This window comes from Podarcis liolepis (assembly GCF_965112155.1).
Source record: "Podarcis liolepis genome assembly, chromosome: 9".
NCBI lineage: Eukaryota > Metazoa > Chordata > Lepidosauria > Squamata > Lacertidae > Podarcis > Podarcis liolepis.
This window is the reverse complement of record NC_139564.1, coordinates 3194338-3212919: the sequence shown is the minus strand read 5'-3', so window position 1 is coordinate 3212919 and position 18582 is coordinate 3194338. Positions and strand designations below refer to the sequence as shown.

The 18582-nt window shown below is 45.2% G+C and overlaps 1 protein-coding gene across 7 annotated transcripts in view; it reads left to right on the top strand.

The window, feature by feature from the left end:
* The window catches only part of LOC310685893 (CD209 antigen-like protein 2), a gene marked incomplete at its 3' end in the record, with an annotated part of 285718 nt that overhangs the window by 218824 nt on the left and 48312 nt on the right, over window positions 1-18582 (top strand). For 2 of the 7 annotated variants that reach the window (XR_014515586.1, XM_083458974.1), the window contains 2 exons: window positions 3039-3190; window positions 13698-13807. The exons of the other annotated variants lie outside the window; for them this stretch is intronic. Coding sequence is in view for 1 of the 2 variants with exons in the window: in XM_083458974.1 (XP_083315100.1) it covers window positions 3039-3190; window positions 13698-13807 (262 nt within the window). The remainder of the gene's footprint in view (window positions 1-3038; window positions 3191-13697; window positions 13808-18582) is intronic. 7 annotated transcript variants of the gene reach the window in all.

Here is an 18582-nt window from a genome sequence, read left to right as displayed (position 1 = left end):
GGGTGAGAGAGGTGTAGAGGAATATGTGCGAGGATGCGACACATGCCAGAGGGCCAAAGGGGAAAGGGCGGCACCAGCAGGGTTGCTGGAACCGTTGCCGACACTCGGAAAGCCATGGGAAGTGGTAGGGGTGGATTTTATCACTGATCTGCCCAGATGTAAGGGTAAGAACACTATCATGGTGGTGGTGGATCTCCTGACCAAAATTTGCCACTTTGTGCCCTGTTCGCACGCCATGACGGCAGAATAAACAGCCAAGCTGTTCGTAGAGCATGTGTTTAGGTTACATGGGGTGCCTGCACCGGTGGTTTCGGACCGGGGGGCCCAATTCACCTCACATTTTTGGCACAAACTCATGGGGTTGCTCCAGGTGGAAGTGAGTTTCACTACGGCTAGGCACCCCGAGACCAATGGGCAAGCGGAGAGGGCGAATGCTGTTTTACAACAGTAGTTGCGGTGTTATGTAAGTCAAAAACAGAACGATTGGGTGGACAAACTAGCCCTGGCAGAGTTTGCTTACAATAACGCGGAGAATGTATCCACTGGGATGACTCCATTCTTTGCCAATCACGGGCGTCATCCCAGGGCTTTCCCCAGAAGGGGGGAGGAGTCGTGGAGTATTCCCACAGCCGAACAGTTTGTGGAGGAGATGGAGGCGATCCACAGACAGCTGCACTTGAATTTGGAAAGGGCTAAGGAGTTATACAAGAAGGAAGCCGACAAACATCAGCGGCCGGGGAGGTCATCAGGGTTGGGGACAAGGTGTGGTTGTCCACGCAAGGGTTCCCTTGGAGAGGGGGCTGCAAAAAGCTCAAGCCCAGGAAGGTGGGGCCTTTTGAGGTTATCCAACAAATAAATCCAGTGGTGTTTAAGCTTAGGTTGCCCGAGAGCATGAGAATCCATCCGGTGTTCCACAGGTCACTGCTGTTCCCCTACAGGGAGGGGGGAAGGAGGCAGGGTAGTGGGGAAGGGGAAAGCCCACCACCCGGAATGGAGGAAAGGGAGCAGTGCAACGAGGTAACGAAAATACTGGACTCTCGTTGGAGAGGGGGGAATTTGGAATATTTGATGGCGTGGGAAGGGGCTCCGACATCAGAGAATACCTGGGTCCCGGAAGACAGTATCACCAACAAGGGCCTGGTGGAGGGGTTCCACAGTTTTTCCCCTGACAAACCCAAAACCAGGGGTAGGTTGTTTCAACAGGTGTTCGAAACAACAGACGGCGAAGAGGAATTCGAAGGTTTCCCAGCATCGGACGAGGAGGAAGAAGATGAAGGCGTAGACTAGGGAACACCAGGAATTGGGGGTTGGAGGGGGGTGTTCGAAGAGACGGATGAGGAAATGGGTAGTTTTGCTGGCTTCTCCCCTACCACCCCAGAGGAAAGAGATATGGGTACAGTCGGGTCTCCTGAGCGGGAGGGGGCCTTTGAGGAGGGGGTGGATGTCAGGGAGAGGCAAACGGGGAAAGAGCTAAGGGGAGAGACCAGCACTTATAGAGAGCCGAAAGAGATTATTAGTAGTCTGTCGTCTGACAACGAAGAGGAGGCAGGGAGGGGAGAGGATGAGCCCGCAACTAGTCATTCTGTAAACAGAGGAAATCAGAGGCGTGGTTTCCGCAGACTTGCATGTTCGGCAAGAAAAAGTAAAAAGAAACCAGACACGGCATCTTTGCCGACAGGGTCGGACATGCTCTGAAGCACTGGAGATGTTTCTTTGAACTTTGTAAATAAATCAAAGAAATTGTAACTGGCAGCGAGCCTGGAGTTTTTATCTATGCCGGCTTGGCAGCACACACCTCTTACACGCATATTATGTCAATTGTACATAAAAAGCAAGCTAAAGATTTTCAGCACCAAAGCACACATTTTGTGAGAGTCGTATAATGCCATTTCCCTCTTTCTCTTTGACCTTTGGAAATGTGATTACTTTTAAAGACATTGTTCCAAAACCAGGTCTAAATCCTGATTGACAAGGATCTAGAAAATCAGTTTTCTCCAAGAGCACCTGGATCTGGTCCACAACCACCCACTCAAGAACCTTGCCCAGGAAGGGGAGATTAGCAACCGGCAGGCAGTTACTTAGATTTTCTGAGCACAGGGAAGATTTCTTAAGGAGTGGTTTTACCACTCCTGCCTTCAAGCAGGTTGGGACCAGCCCCTCTTATAAAGAGGCATTAATAACCTTTCTAGTCCAGCCAGCTGTCCCCTCCCTGCTAGTTTGTATCAGCCACAAGGGGCAGAGTCCAGTGTGCAAGTGGTTGTCTTGACCGATCCAAGGACCTTGCCCACATTCTTGAACCTTGTCACATCAGCCCTGTTCAGAGAAGTTTTAAATGGTTGGTTTTCAATTGTCTTTTAATTTTTTGGAAGTAGCCCAGAGTGGTTGGGGGAAACCCAGTCAGATGGGCAGCATGTTATTGTTGTTGTTATACGGTTGTTCCAGAGATCAGCCAAAGCTCAGCAGGAGCACCTGTCAGATCAGCTGGAAAATCCCCCAGAGCCAATGGAAGCCCACTGGATTTAGAAGCCCCCTAGATCCATCTTGTCAGCTCCAACAGGGAGAATGCTTGGCAGCAAACTGGGTGGTAAACCAGCAGAATCCCTCATCTGTCCCAGTTGCCCAATGCCAGCAACACACACACTAGATTCCTGCCCCCTCTGCAACTGGACAGAGAGCCTGTAGAGAGAAAGAGAATTATGATAAACCACAGCTACTCCCCCTTCCCAACCTTCAAGTCTTCCCTGATGCTGCCCTAAGTATCCAGGTGGAAACAAGTAGGTGAGGTTCTTGACTGCACTCCCTGTTCCAGCTATGCCCACCCAGGTATTTACTGCAGCATCAACATGGGTTGAAGAGTTAATGTTTTTCTTGTTTTAAGATTTCTGAGCTTCCTAGATGAATATATGTTACCATGCGGCGACAGAAATGAACTTAACAAAAATAATTGAAATCTGCACAGGCATACAAGGTGGTTCCCCTTAAATTCCCTATCTTGTTTTCTTTTTCTCTTCTTCCTCCATATCTGGCTTGACTCGAAGATCACCTTATTGGAAACTTTAATGACGGTTGGATTATATATCAAAGGACAATGTATTTCTTTTCTCATGACCAAGCTTCATGGGCGAATTCCAAAAAAAAATGTGAGAATGAAGGCGCCCAGCTCCTTTCTATGGAAACATATCAAGAACAGGTGAGCATCAAAGCTAAGTATAGGAAATGTAGGTGATCTTCTTGAGCCAAAGGGCTCCTATCATCACTATCCATTTAGGAAGGTTACATGTACCTGTACGCAGCCAAGACAGCAATTCCATCAGTCAAGCCAAGGGGTGGGAGGGGCAGGGAGAGCTGCTACCATCTGGGACGCAGTAAGGTTTCTTGGAGCTGCTGAGCTCTAATAGAATGAAGCTGGCAGTCAGGAAGGAGATCTTCAAGGAGGAGGAGGAGGAGGAGGAGGAGGAGGAGGAGATACTTCAGAGGCATCTATGTCTTGGATTCTCTGTAAATTCTTCCTCTGCTCTTTGAGATGTATTGAGTGCTTAAACAAACATTTCCCTCACCACGCTAACCTTCTGGCAGGAGAGTATCATGGAGATGACTCTAGAGGAGCTTGCAAGGTATATCCTTTTCCCAGCCCTTTAGCCCTGGCACAGGGGCTACTGGGGTCCTGCAGGGCACAGACATGTTCAGTTCTGTTAATTGATTTTGTGGGAACTTGCAGATTCTGGCTTCTAACAATTAACTCAAGGCAGTGTCAATTTACTCTTGGCAGAAAGCCCAGGTCTGCTTGACCTAGAAACTGCTTACTCTGATTGGTTAACGACCAGCACTCAACTCTTATCTAGGGATTGCTAGCTCAGTTTGATGTGAGGTGTGTTAGGAGTGAAGTGCTGTGTATGGTTAAGAGAGAGAGAGAAAGAAAGGATTTATTTTGCTTTGTTTTATATGCAGAAACTCTGCTGGTTTTATTTTTCCTTTTAATAAATCCTGTAAATAGTTATTCTGAGTCTAGCTGACTAGTCATTACCGCCGCGACTAGCTTCTTCGCTGTGCAGGAAAACTCTGCTACGTTTGGGCTAAAGCCAGTAGGGCTATGCCTGACACTTCAAAGTTCCATGAGGTTATGGGCATTGTGCTGCCAGCCTGAGTTGTGGTGGTGTCAGCATCAACGGTGTTGGTTCCAGTAGTTCCAGAAGTTGTTGTTCCTGTCGGTGCAGCAGATGGACACTGGCTGGTTCCTGACTGTGGTGAGCTGGTGACGCAGTGGACACAAGGACAACAGCTGCAGCGTGTGAGTGCTGGGTGCTGTGGTTCCTGTTTTCTCTCTCGGTGGTCGTGAGTAGCTGGTTCCGGGTTCCAGGGACATCGCTCTCAAGATGGCCTCACAACCAGTTCAGATGGCTTTTGAGCGTCTGAATGACTCCAATTACTTGCTGTGGTCGGAACGCATGCAGGCAGTGCTGCAGAGGGGTCGTCTCTGGCAAGTGGTGAGTAAGTTTCCTACGAAGCCTGATGATGAAGACCTCGATAATGACCAAAGAGCAAGGGCCACAATTGTCTTGGGGCTGGAAGATTCCCAGTTGCCGTATGTGAGGGGAATCAAGACAGCTAGAGGTGTGTGGCAAGCACTTAAAGAACTCCATGTGCGTGAGACAGCGGTTTCCAAGCTGTTCATTCGCAAGGCATTGTACAAGGCAATGTTACAGCCTGGGGTTACAATGCAGGAACACCTACACAGTTTACAGTTAAAGTTTGTTGCGCTACAGGAAAGAGACTGTGCGTTAGACCAGCAGGAGAAGGTGGCTATTATTTTGAGTTCTCTCCCGGAAAGCTGGGACAATTTAGTTTTGTCTCTAGAAGGCATACAGGAGCATGATTTATCAGTCAGTTACGTTACTGGGCGTTTGATTGAAGAATGGCAGAAGAGGCAAGAAAGGTTGTTGGCTGCAGAGGCTTCTACAGGTGGACGGTTTGGAAGGAGTTCTCATGCCGTGCCAGAGGTGAAGCAAAAGCAGCGTACCGGTGAGGAGTCAGCATTTGCTGTTAGGCGTTGTTTCCGATGTGGGTCCTCAGCGCATCTAAAACGACAATGTCCGGAGTTGGTCAAGTCTCAGTGGCCGGTGCAAGAGCAGAGACGAGATCAGCAGCAGCAGCAGCGTAAAAAGAAATTCTTCAAACGAAAACAGTCAGCTCAGCTGGTGACCGGCGAGGTGAAGATTGCTGATGAGAAACAAGCTGTCTGGGTGGTCGATTCGGGAGCGTCTCGCCACATCGTAAATTCAGATGAATTGTTTGTTTCCAAGAACTCAGCACAGCGCAGCCAGGTGGCTCTAGCAGACGGAAGTACTTCCGAAGTGATTTCGGGGGGTGCAGTTTTTGTTCCTTGTCTTCGTGAATGCCTGCAAAATGTACTTTGTGTGCCGTCATTAAGGAGCAATCTGATGTCTGTAGATTGTTTGCTAAAAGCTGGGTTTAAAGTGTATTTTGAAGGAGACAGTTGCATTATTAAGAAGGCTGGTGAGATTTTAGGCACTGCTAAGTCAGAGGGAGGCTTGTTTTGGCTTAAAGCAGGATCTCAAGTTGCAGCAGTAGTCAGTAAATCTCAGCCTGCAGTGAATAACAAAGCTATACATAACAACTGTGTGCACTTATTGCATAGGAAGATGGGGCATGCTTGCTGGAAAAGTGTACTAAAAATGTCTGAATTGGCTGATGGGGGTAATTTAAAGAGTTGTAACAAGTACCTTGATTGTAATGTGTGTAAAAAGGTTAAAACCCACAGAGTCTCTTACCCCAGAAGTGACAGAGTTAGTGAGTCACCGCTACAGCTGGTTCACATGGACGTAATTGGTCCATTTGCTGTAAGCAGGGGTGGATCGCGTTTTTCACTAACAATTGTGGATGACGCCACGCGTTATTCTTGGGTTTTCCCCATGAAGAATAAGGGTGACGTGTTCACTAAGTTTAAAGGCTGGGTGGCATCTGTGGAAAGATTTCTGTCCATTAAACTCAAAAGGATTCAGACGGACAGAGGTGGCGAATTTATGTCAAATGCCTTTAAAGATTGGTTACAAAAGCGTGGCATTGGGCATAGAAAAACGAACGTTTTTTCCCCAGAGGAGAATGGCGTTGCAGAGCGAAAAAACAGATCTTTACAAGATATGATGTTTGCCATGCTTGATGATGCTGATTTGCCCATGTCTTATTGGGGGGAGAGCATGCTCACCGCGTGTTATCTCCAAAATAGGCTCTTTCATCAAACAATAGGTACAACCCCGTACTTTAAATTGTTTCAGAAAAAACCTAAAATTGACCATTTGCATGTGTTTGGATCAAAAGCCTGGGTATTAATTCCGAAACAAATGAGAAAGAAGGGAGATCCTAAGACCAAACAGTTAGTGTTTGTGGGTTACCAGGAGCTGGGAAAAGGTTTCCGCTTTGCTGAAGGGACAAATGGCATTGTGATCTCCAGGAATGCCAGTTTTTGTGAACATAGTGGCTGGGAGAGACTACATGCCAATACTGAGGTTTGGTTTGAACCTTCCCAGGAGCTTCATGACTCTGAAGGTAAACACAGAGAATCAGAGTCTGAGGGGGAGGAAAGTTCTGGTAAGAGCTCTCAAGAAAGTGGAATTAGCCAGAGACCAGTTGCTAAGCAACAAAAGAGAGGTCGTAGTTCTGAGGAGGAAAGTGGGTCAGAAGAAAAATTTTCTCCCAGAAGATCTAAAAGACAAAACAAAGGAGTGCCTCCGGTGCGTTTTTCTCCAGATACTGCAAATGTGTTTAGTGTGATTGCAGAGCCCAAGAGTTTTCAGGAAGTGTTAAAGTTACCAAAAGAGGAGGCAGAGCTCTGGAAACAGGCAATGGAAGAAGAGATGTCCTCTCTGAATGAGCATAAGGTCTTTACACCAGTAGCAGCGCCTGAGGGGGCAAAGATTGTAGGCTGCAGGTGGGTGTACAAACTTAAACCTCTGGTGACAGGAGAGTGCAAATACAAAGCTCGTTTAGTGGCTCAAGGATATTCTCAGAGGCCTGGAAAAGATTATGACGAGACTTTTTCCCCTACTGCTAAGGGGGACAGTGTAAGGCTGATTCTAACGCTTGGAGCAAAGAGAAAACTCCTGTTAAACCATTTTGATATCCAGACTGCATATTTACATGCATCAATATCAGAAGACCTGTATCTAGCCGAACCGCCTGGTTATGAGACAGGTTCCAATAGAGTGTTGAAATTAAACAAAGCTCTATATGGTCTCAAACAGGCTGCAAGATCTTGGAACAAATGTTTCCATGAGGCCTTAGTGTCATTTGGTTTCAAGCAGAGTACAGCTGACAATTGTGTTTATGTACGTGGTACAGGCAGTGATCAAGAGTTTTGTCTGATTTATGTAGATGATGTATTGTATGCCTGCAAAACAGATAAACAAACTAAAAGGTTTGCCAAGCAATTGTCCAGTAAGTTCAAAGTGAAAGACTTAGGCCCGGTTAGGACATATCTAGGGTTGGAAGTGTGCTGGGCCCAAGATGGCAGCTGCCTAATTAGTCAGCAGAACAAAGTTAAACAACTACTGACTACATACAGGATGCAGGATTGCAAAGGGGCAGCGGTGCCTATGGATCCAGGTTTCATAAAAACACTTCATATAGATGAGAGTCCTGAATTTGAACATCCTGATGTATATCACTCTGTAATTGGAAGTTTATTGTATCTAGCACAGTGGTCCAGACCTGATATTAGCTACGCAGTAGGCATATTAAGTAGATTGGTCTCAAAACCCACACTAAATGCCTGGAAAGGGGTAAAACAAGTTCTGAGATACCTCAAACAGACAATTGGCTATATGTTACAATTAAATTCTTCCGAGGACGAAATGTTGAGTTGCTTCTGTGATAGTGACTGGGGAAATTTGCCGGATAGAAAATCTGTCACAGGACTAGTCATAATGGTCGGTGGAGCTTTAATCAGCTGGCGGTCACGCAAGCAAGACGTTGTAAGTGTGTCATCAACGGAATCAGAGTACGCCACATTGAGTGAATTGTGCAACGAGGTGATTTATTTCAAGCATTTGTTAGCAGATTTAAATGTAAATTGTGGAGAACCAGTACAAGTTTACATTGATAATCAAGCTTGTATAACCTTAAGTAAAACAGAGGGTTTCAAATCACGTTCCAAACATATCTCTGTAAAATACCAAAATGTACGTTGCTGTGTACAAGACAATGTAATCACCTGTACTTATGTATCAAGTGAAGAAAATGTAGCAGATGTATTAACTAAACCATTGGCAAAGATAAAGAACAGGCAAATGTGCAAGGGTTTAGGTTTGCTGGAAAAACAGGGTTAGGGTTAGGAAAAATAATCTCCTACATAGGTGTTATTTGATGTTAATTGTCCAGCAGAATCTGTGAGGGGGTGTTCAGTTCTGTTAATTGATTTTGTGGGAACTTGCAGATTCTGGCTTCTAACAATTAACTCAAGGCAGTGTCAATTTACTCTTGGCAGAAAGCCCAGGTCTGCTTGACCTAGAAACTGCTTACTCTGATTGGTTAACGACCAGCACTCAACTCTTATCTAGGGATTGCTAGCTCAGTTTGATGTGAGGTGTGTTAGGAGTGAAGTGCTGTGTATGGTTAAGAGAGAGAGAGAAAGAAAGGATTTATTTTGCTTTGTTTTATATGCAGAAACTCTGCTGGTTTTATTTTTCCTTTTAATAAATCCTGTAAATAGTTATTCTGAGTCTAGCTGACTAGTCATTACCGCCGCGACTAGCTTCTTCGCTGTGCAGGAAAACTCTGCTACGTTTGGGCTAAAGCCAGTAGGGCTATGCCTGACACTTCAAAGTTCCATGAAGACATGGGTGAGATCTCATCATCATGCCATCAAGCATACCACAACCAGACTGATTCCAGTGTCTCTGGAACCAACCATCAAACATGGATGCAGAAATTGGAGTATTTGACACACAGGTCACTGTCCTGCTAGGTGGTTCCAAGACCAACTCTGTGTCATGACTGAAACACATATGTAGCCAGTCTCGGTGAGGGCAGGTGAAGTTCCCCTTCACTACAATATTTTGTCTTTGGGATTCTTCCTTGATTCCATCACCATCATCTTCGTCAGTCATCCTCATTACCATCAGCATCATAATTTTGATCATCATAATTTTGATGATCACACACATCTTTTAGATTTAGGGGAGCTAGTCTCAAACGTTTGTTGGAGGAGGCCTAGGTGTTTTTTGTGGGGGGTGTTATTTGTCCTGTCTTCACGCTTTTTATGATGGAGGACCGCTGTAGCCACCCCCAATGACACGTTCTCAAGATTGAGGGGGAGGTAACAGCTGCAGTCACCTGCGGTTCCTGCGCAATGTTTGCCATCTTGCCAAAGGTTGCAGGCAGCTTTACCTGCAGGAATTACATGTTATTGCCCTCTTAAAAGACAAAGTCCAGCAACTGGAGGAACGTGTAGCTACGCTCCAAAGAATTAGAGAGCTGGAGCTCTTCTTGGAAGCAACAGAGCACACCGTCTCCACCAAGGAGGAGACAGGGGACTCCCCTGAGAAGGAGTCTAGTTCACCAACACAGGAGCCAGATATATGGAGAAACGTGACTCAAAGAAGTAGGAGGCCCAGGGTTTGTTCTGATTGTTTAGAAATACACAATCGCTTTGAGGTCCTCTCCCCTAGCATGGAAGACGAAGAGCAGACTCCATTTGAGGATCTCTCCCTCATTACAGTCGATCAGGTATATGAAGACGAGCAGCAAAGTCAGTCCTCAGGGAATGTGCAGGCAACCTTGGAACGGACAGCTCATGGAAGAACCCCGACCAAACCTAAGAGGAGGCGTGTAGTGGTGATAGGGGATTCCCTACTGAGGGGAACAGAAGCAGTGATCTGTGGGCCTGACAAGATGTCTTGGGAAGTGTGCTGTCTCCCCGGGGCTAAGATCCAAGATGTAACTGAACGACTGCAAGGAATCATAAAACCCACTGACAAATACCCCTTCCTCTTGGTTCATGTGGGAACCAATGACACTGCAAGCAATAGCCTCCAGAAGATCAAAAGAGACTACGAGGCTCTCGGCAGGAAATTGAAGCAACTAAATGCACAAATTGTCATCTCATCTGTCCTCCCAGTTGAACGACGTGGCCCAGGGAGAGAGGGGAAAATAGTGGAAGTGAACAGCTGGCTTCGCAAATGGTGTAAACAGGAACGGTTTGGATTCTTAGATCACGGACTGCAGTTTCTTGAAGATGGACTTCTGGCAAGCGATGGGCTGCACCCCACAACGGTTGGGAGAAATGTTTTTGCCAAAAATCTCAGAAACCTCCTCAGGAGGGCTTTAAACTGACTAATGTGGGGGAGGGAGACAGTGCTCCTGAAGGTAGGAGTCTATCAATTGATGAAGATGATCATCCAAATGTCATAGACCAAATGGAGCAAACAGCACGCAGACCTAGTGGTGGGAGGAAAAAATCCTTAAATAAGAGACACGGGGGAATGATTAATGGACTTCAATGTCTGTAAACTAATGCGCAAAGCATGGGAAATAAACAAGATGAGCTTGAGCTCTTGGTACAGCAAACTAAATATGACATAATAGGCATCACTGAAACCTGGTGGGATAAGTCCCACGATTGGAATGTAATAATGGGGGGATACAATCTATTTCAGAGAAACAGACCAGACAAGAAAGGAGGAGGAGTGGCGTTATATGTCAGGGATGTGTATAGCTGTGAAGAGATCCAAGATTTAGAACCTCAAAGCCAAAGTGAGAGCATTTGGGTCAAAATTAAGGGAGAGAAGAATAACAGTGACCTCATTTTAGGAGTTTACTATAGATCCCCAAGCCAAACGGAGGACATAGATGATGCCTTCCTGGAACAGATGGCCAAGCATGCAAAAGGAAGGGAGATAGTAGTAATGGGGGACTTCAATTACCGGGATATTTGTTGGATGTCAAACTCAGCCAAGAGCATAAGGTCAAACAGATTCCTCACTGGCCTTGCAGACAACTTCATTGTCCAGAAAGTGGGAGAAGCAACAAGAGGAACAGCCATTTTAGATCTGGTCCTAACCAATGTTGATGACCTGGTTAGTGGGGTAGAAGTGGAAGGATCATTAGGCACGAGTGATCATGCTCTTCTGAAGTTTACTATACAGCGGAAAGGAGCAGCCAAGCATACTAGGACTCAATTTCTTGACTTTAAGAAAGCCGACTTCATAAAACTTAGGGAAGTGCTGGGTGAGATCCCATGGACAGTAATACTAAAAGGAAAGGGAGTTCATGATGGCTGGGAGTTTGTTAAGAGGGAGATAGTAAAAGCACAACTTCAGGCAATACCAATGAGACGGAAACATGGAAGGTGCCTAAAGAAGCCAGGGTGGCTATCTAAAGAACTTTTAACTGAGTTAAGATTAAAAAAGGATGTGTACAAAAAATGGAAAAGGGGGGAAACCACCAAAGAGGAATTCAAACAAATAGCCAGCACATGTAGACACCAAGTCAGAAAAGCTAAAGCACAGAATGAACTCAGGCTTGCTAGAGAGGTTAAAAGCAACAAAAAAGGCTTTTATGGGTATGTCCGTAGCAAAAGGAAGAACAAAGAAACAGTGGGGTCACTCAGAGGAGAAGATGGTGAAATGCAAACAGGGGACACAGAAAGGGCTGAACTCCTCAATGCCTTCTTTGCCTCAGTCTTCTCCGATAAAGAAAACAATGCCCGACCTGAAGAATTTGGAGCAAATGATTCAGCAGAGGAAACACAGCCCAGAATAACTAAGGAGATAGTACAAGAATACTTGGCTAGTTTAGATGTATTCAAGTCTCCAGGGCCAGATGAACTGCATCCAAGAGTATTAAAAGAACTGGCAGATGTGATCTCAGAACCACTGGCAGTCATCTTTGAGAATTCCTGGAGAACAGGAGAAGTCCCGGCAGACTGGAGGAGGGCAAATGTTGTCCCTATTTTCAAAAAGGGGAAAAGAGAGGACCCAAATAATTACCGCCCAGTCAGTCTGACATCAATACCAGGGAAGATTCTGGAGCAGATCATTAAGCAAACAGTCTGTGAGCACCTAGAAAGGAATGCTGTGATCACCAATAGTCAGCATGGATTTCTGAAAAATAAGTCATGTCAGACTAAGCTGATCTCGTTTTTTGACAGAATTACAAGCCTGGTAGATGAAGGGAAGGCAGTGGATGTAGCCTACCTTGATTTCAGCAAGGCATTCGACAAGGTGCCCCATGATATTCTTGTAAAGAAGCTGGTAAAATGCGGTCTTGACTATGCTACCACTCAGTGGATTTGTAACTGGCTGACTGACCGAACCCAAAGGGTGCTCATCAATGGTTCCTCTTCATCCTGGAGAAGAGTGACTAGTGGGGTGCCACAGGGTTCTGTCTTGGGCCCGGTCTTATTCAACATCTTTATCAACGACTTGGATGATGGACTCAAGGGCATCCTGATCAAATTTGCAGATGACACCAAACTGGGAGGGGTGGCTAACACCCCAGAGGACAGGATCACACTTCAAAACGACCTTGACAGATTAGAGAACTGGGCCAAAACAAACAAGATGAATTTTAACAGGGAGAAATGTAAAGTATTGCACTTGGGCAAAAAAAATGAGAGGCACAAATACAAGATGGGTGACACCTGGCTTGAGAGCAGTACATGTGAAAAGGATCTAGGAGTCTTGGTTGACCACAAACTTGACATGAGCCAACAGTGTGACGCGGCAGCTAAAAAAGCCAATGCAATTCTGGGCTGCATCAATAGGAGTATAGCATCTAGATCAAGGGAAGTAATAGTGCCATTGTATTCTGCTCTGGTCAGACCTCACCTGGAGTACTGTGTCCAGTTCTGGGCACCACAGTTCAAGAAGGACACTGACAAACTGGAACGTGTCCAGAGGAGGGCAACCAAAATGGTCAACGGCCTGGAAACGATGCCTTATGAGGAACGGCTAAGGGAGCTGGGCATGTTTAGCCTGGAGAAGACGAGGTTAAGGGGTGATATGATAGCCATGTTCAAATATATAAAATGATGTCATATGGAGGAGGGAGAAAGGTTGTTTTCTGCTGCTCCAGAGTAGGGAACACGGAGCAATGGATCCAAACTACAAGAAAGAAGATTCCACCTAAACATTAGGAAGAACTTCCTGGCAGTAAGAGCTGTTTGACAGTGGAATTTGCTGCCAAGGAGTGTGGTGGAGTCTCCTACTTTGGAGGTCTTTAAGCAGAGGCTTGACAACCATATGTCAGGAGTGCTCTGATGGTGTTTCCTGCTTGGCAGGGGGTTGGACTCGATGGCCCTTGTGGTCTCTTCCAACTCTATGATTCTATTATTCTATAATTTTGATCAGGGGGACAATACCACATCCACTGTACGAAAATATTATTGGTGATGGGAATACAATGTATAGTTTTGATCACTGCTTTTAAAATGTTACAGATAGGTAGCCGTGTTGGTCTGCCATAGTCAAAATAAAAAAATTCCTTCCAGTAGCACCTTAAAGACCAACTAAGTTAGTACCAAGAACTAACTTAGTTGGTCTTTAAGGTGCTACTGGAAGGAATTCTTTTAAAATGTGTTTGCTTTATGCCTGTTGAATTTCTGTAAAGGGCTATAGTCTCCCAGAGAAAAGGACATTGTCTTAAAAGATTTTATTTGTTCTTTCTCAACACCCCTACCCTAGTATTTTATAAACAGGCAAGCACAAAAGCGTGAGAAGTTATTTTGGTTTGGAGTCTTTAAAGACAAGGGAAGGAAATGGAGATGGCTGTCAGGAATAGAGACTATAGTCACGTAAGTTTCTGCAGAAACATTTGTTAATGGCATGCATTCCAAAAAGTTGCAGATTCTGTTTACATAATTGATCATTTCCCTTTCCAAATATATTTTGCCATGCAATTTTCTCTACTACTAAAGACGTACATATGTACTTCTCCACATCATTGCCCAGATAAGTGGCTGCTGCTTCTCACTAGGTTGGAGAGGCAGGAAGGCTCCTCTTCCTGCTTCTCTAACCTAGTGAATGTGGTGATTCGGAAGAGGCTGAAGGCATGCTTTTAAATGGTTTGTGCTGATTAGCTCAGCTTCAAAAGGACTTGCAGGAACCTAAAGCTGAGCAACACTGCCAGCTGGCAGTTTAAGACACTTCATGGTTCCCTTTAAGTATCTAACAACTCTTTTCAGCTTGTGTGGATGGATGTACAAGGTCAGAGTAAGATCTCACTCATCCACAGCTTGGTAGTAGAACAGAGAACTGGTCTGGCATTTATTACCAAGGCTGCATTAACAGAGGGCTGCTTTCAATTTTGCAAGATCTCCTGGAACAAAATCCAATAACATTCATCTTCATTGATGCACCCAGTACCAACCACTAATCCTTTTTGACAAAGGTATTGAGTAAACTTTACAATCAGGCAGTGGGGTTGTATAATACTAGCTGGGAAATTAAACCCTGTATGCCAGTGGTTCCCAGTTAGCTAAGTACTGCAGACCCCTTCATTTTCAAAAGCCACGCCATGGGCCACCGTACCTTTGAACATTTTGATATCTCCGTGGCAGTTTTTGTTATGTGAATGACACCATGGAGCCCCTGGGTGGGTGGTCCGTGGACCACCAATTGGGAGCCACTACTGTATGTGATCTTAGACTTGATCAAAGGACAGATCTCACCCAAACATCTCATGGGAGTAAAAAAACAACAACCACCTACTACACCATTACTAGTAATATCAATTTAATAGATTCACGGAGAGCTAAAAATGAGGGAGTTATAGAATACATTTATCACAGAATTTTAGTGCTGTGTAGTGGGACTTGATTCAGTATACAGTGGTGCCCCGCAAGACGAATGCCTCGTAAGATGAAAAACTCGCTAGACGAAAGGGTTTTTCGGTTTTGCGTTGCTTCGCTAGACGAATTTCCCTATGGGCTTGCTTCGCAAGACGAAAACATCTTGCGCTTTTTTCTTAAAGCTGCTTGAAGAGGCGCAGTTGCGACGGACCGTGCTTCGCAAGACGAAAAACATCGCAAGACGAAAAGACTCGCGGAACGAATTCTTTTCGTCTTGCGAGGCACCACTGTACAATGGACACTGGAGAATGCAAATGACAGTAAGAGTGAGGCTTGGGTGATACCTTTGTCAACTATGGATAATTGACTAAACTTAGAACCATCATGTTAGATTTAGATAAGATATATATGTGAGAGATATCATATCACTTAAATCAACCCTATAATGGCTTTGTGGTTATAGATTATATTTTGTAATACATTTGAAGACATAGCTATTTTTGTTTCTGTATAGTGTCATTGCTCTCCTCATGCATGGGGTGGGTGATGGATGTGAGATGAGGTGGATGAAGGCGGATGCAAATCTAACATGGTTTTAATATGCTCAGAACAATCACTACTGTGCTAACTCTGCTATGAGAGAGTAAGGATCTCTCTTCCAACACTCTTTCTCCAACACCCACAACGGTCCAGAGCAGATCTGAGGAGGATGTGGGTGCATATGGAAAGGAGAGAGGGCCAGTTCCTTTGCAGAAATGGAAATCCTGGCAATAGCAGAAGTATTGCATTGGATGCTGCCCAAACTAAATTGACTGAAAGTTCTTGTGTGTACCAAAGAGCCTCCAAAGGTGACACCTTCACTTTTTTCTAGTTTCCTATGAGAAATCACTTCATGTGAAAAGAAAAGAGACAATCTTGACCCACAGTTGTTGTTGTTGTTTTCCTAAAATCTAAAATCCTAAATTCTAAAATCTAGGGACAAAAATCCATCCCAATTGTGGGTGGATGTTAAGAGAAAAAGAGCTGGGGATAAGATATAAGGACCTCCTGTGTGAGTGTCTGAGGGCCCTGCTCTTGCCACTTACCACCTGGCCCGGGGCGGGGCCTGAAGCCTCACAGGGACTGCTGCGTTCTGCTGCCCACGAGGACTCTCCTGTGTGAGTGTCTGAGGGCCCTGCTCTTGCCACTTACCATCTGGCCCGGGGCGGGGCCTGAAGCCTCACAGGGACTGCTGCGTTCTGCTGCCCACGAGGACTCTCCTGTGTGAGTGTCTGAGGGCCCTGCTCTTGCCACTTACCACCTGGCCCAGGGCAGGGCCTGACGGGTCTCACTAGGACAGTTGCTGTTACTGCTGGAGGGGTGCAGAGTGCTTTTAAAAGTTTTTAAAAAAATTCTTTTGAATTTTTTGTAAGTGGGGGGTGTGGGGGGGTGGTGGAAGTTTATTGGGCCTGGGAATTTGTTTGATTTTATGTTTTTGTAATTTTTACTGTTTTTTGTTTGTATTGTTTTATTGGTTGTTGTTTTTTTAAGGTGTTATTTTGTTCTTAAGGGGAGGGGTCAGGGCTGCCGGGGAGTGGGTCCCAGCCAACAAAATGGCTGGGGCATGTTCCACAGGGGGGGATGCACTGGGACAACCGATCTCAGTGATCACGGGTAGGAGGAGGAGTTACGCTAAGACCAGACCATGTCATTACAGAGGAGTCAGGTTTAGTCGTTGTCTGAGGACTATTCCTGCCTCCGGGTCTGGTCCTGACCAGATGGATACTAGAATCAGCAAGGGATATCCACATGACCTGAAGGTGCTGCTGTGCAATGCCAGGTCAGTGATTCATAAGACCACTGCCATCCATGACTTGATCTCTATTGCATCTGCAGAAAACAGCAGCAGGAGACTTTTTCAGGTGGTTCACAATTTAGTGGAACCACCTGCGATATCGGGGCCCAGTACGGGCTACAGGATCTCCTGCAATGATTTTGCAAAGTTTTTTTGCAGATAAAATCACTCAGATTCGGGAAGAAGTAGACTCCAGGGCGGGAGAGTGCTAGAGTCCAGGGCGGGAGAGTGCTAGAGCAGGGCCAGGGCGGGAGAGTGCTAGAGTCCTGTCTAGTCAAGTTGCGTGGGATCAATTCAAACCTGTTACCTCCGAGGATGTGGACAGGCTGCTTGGACGAGTGAAGCCAACCACCTGTCTCCTGGATCCTTGCCCATCCTGGCTTATAAAAGCTAGCCGGGAAGGACTGGGCGATGGGCTTCGTGGGGTGGTGAATGCTTCCTTCCATGAGGGAGCCTTCCCAGACCCGCTGAAAGAGGCAGTTATTAAACCGCTTCTTAAAAAACCATCTTTAGATGCGACCACAATGGCCAATTATCGCCCAGTCTCAAATCTTCCATTCTTGGGCAAGGTGATTGAGCAATTGGTTGCTGAACAACTCCAGGCATGCCTGGAAGAAGCAGACCATTTGGATCCCTTCCAGTCGGGATTCAGGCCTCCTCATGGGACTGAAACTGCCTTGGTCGCACTGGTTGATGATCTCCGGCGGGCTAGGGACAAAGGTGAGAGCTGTTTCCTAGTTTTGCTGGATCTCTCAGCGGCGTTTGATACCATCGACCATAGCATCCTTCTGGACCGTCTTGAGGGGCTGGGAGCTGGGGGCACTGTCATACAGCCCTGTTCAGGGAAGTTTTTAATATGTGACATTTTAGTGTATTTTTCATCTTTGTTGGAAGCCACCCAAATAATAATAATAATAATAATAATAATAATAATAATAATAATTACTTGAAAATAAAACCCCAAGGTGGTTGTCACCAATGGAAGCGAAGGCTCAGAAAAAGCTCAATATGGAGGCCAAATGGCCGAAATATTGGGAAATTTTGGAACAAGAGGGAGATAAATTGAAATTGTAGAGCTTTGAAAAACTAAAAAATAAAGTGCGAGATTGGCTTCATTATTATCAAACACTGGAGGCATACAATTTGGACAAGAAAATTGGTTTCCAGGTGGAAAAATCAAAATTGGAAATAGAACTGTTAGATCCCAAAACTAAGACTCTGTCAAAGATGTATAACTTGCTTTTGCTGTTAAAATGGAATACTCAGGATGAAACGGTGAAATCTGCTATGATTAAATGGGCACAAGATGTTAGACATAACATTATGATGGCTGACTGGGAACAGTTATGGACCACAGGTATGAAGTTCACAGCATGTAATGCCTTAAGAGAGAATATTAGGAAAATGATATACAGGTGGTACATGACACCAGTCAAGCTTGCAAAAATCTATCATTTGCCCGATAATAAATGTGGGAAATGTAAAGAAACTGAAGGTACATTCTTTCACCTTTGGTGGACGTGCCCAAGGATTAAGGCTTTCTGGGAGATGATCCATAATGAAATGAAAAAGGTATTTAAATATACATTTTTGAAGAAACCAGAGTCCTTTCTCCTGGGCATGGTTGGCCAATTGGTGTCAAAGAAGGATAGAACTTTCTTTATGTATGCTACAACAGCAGCAAGAATACTAATTGCAAAGTACTGGAAGACACAAGATCTACCCACCCTGGAAGAATGGCAGATGAAGGTGATGGGCTATATGGAACTGGCGGAAATGACTGGCAGAATCCGAGACCAGGGAGAAGAGTTGGTGGAAGAAGATTGGAAGAAATTTAAAGATTGTTTACAGAAATATTGTAAAATTAATGAATGTTAAAATGATGTCGGAATGAAGTTAAGTGGTTTTAGCAGCAATGTTATAAAGGTGGATGTAAAAATGGATT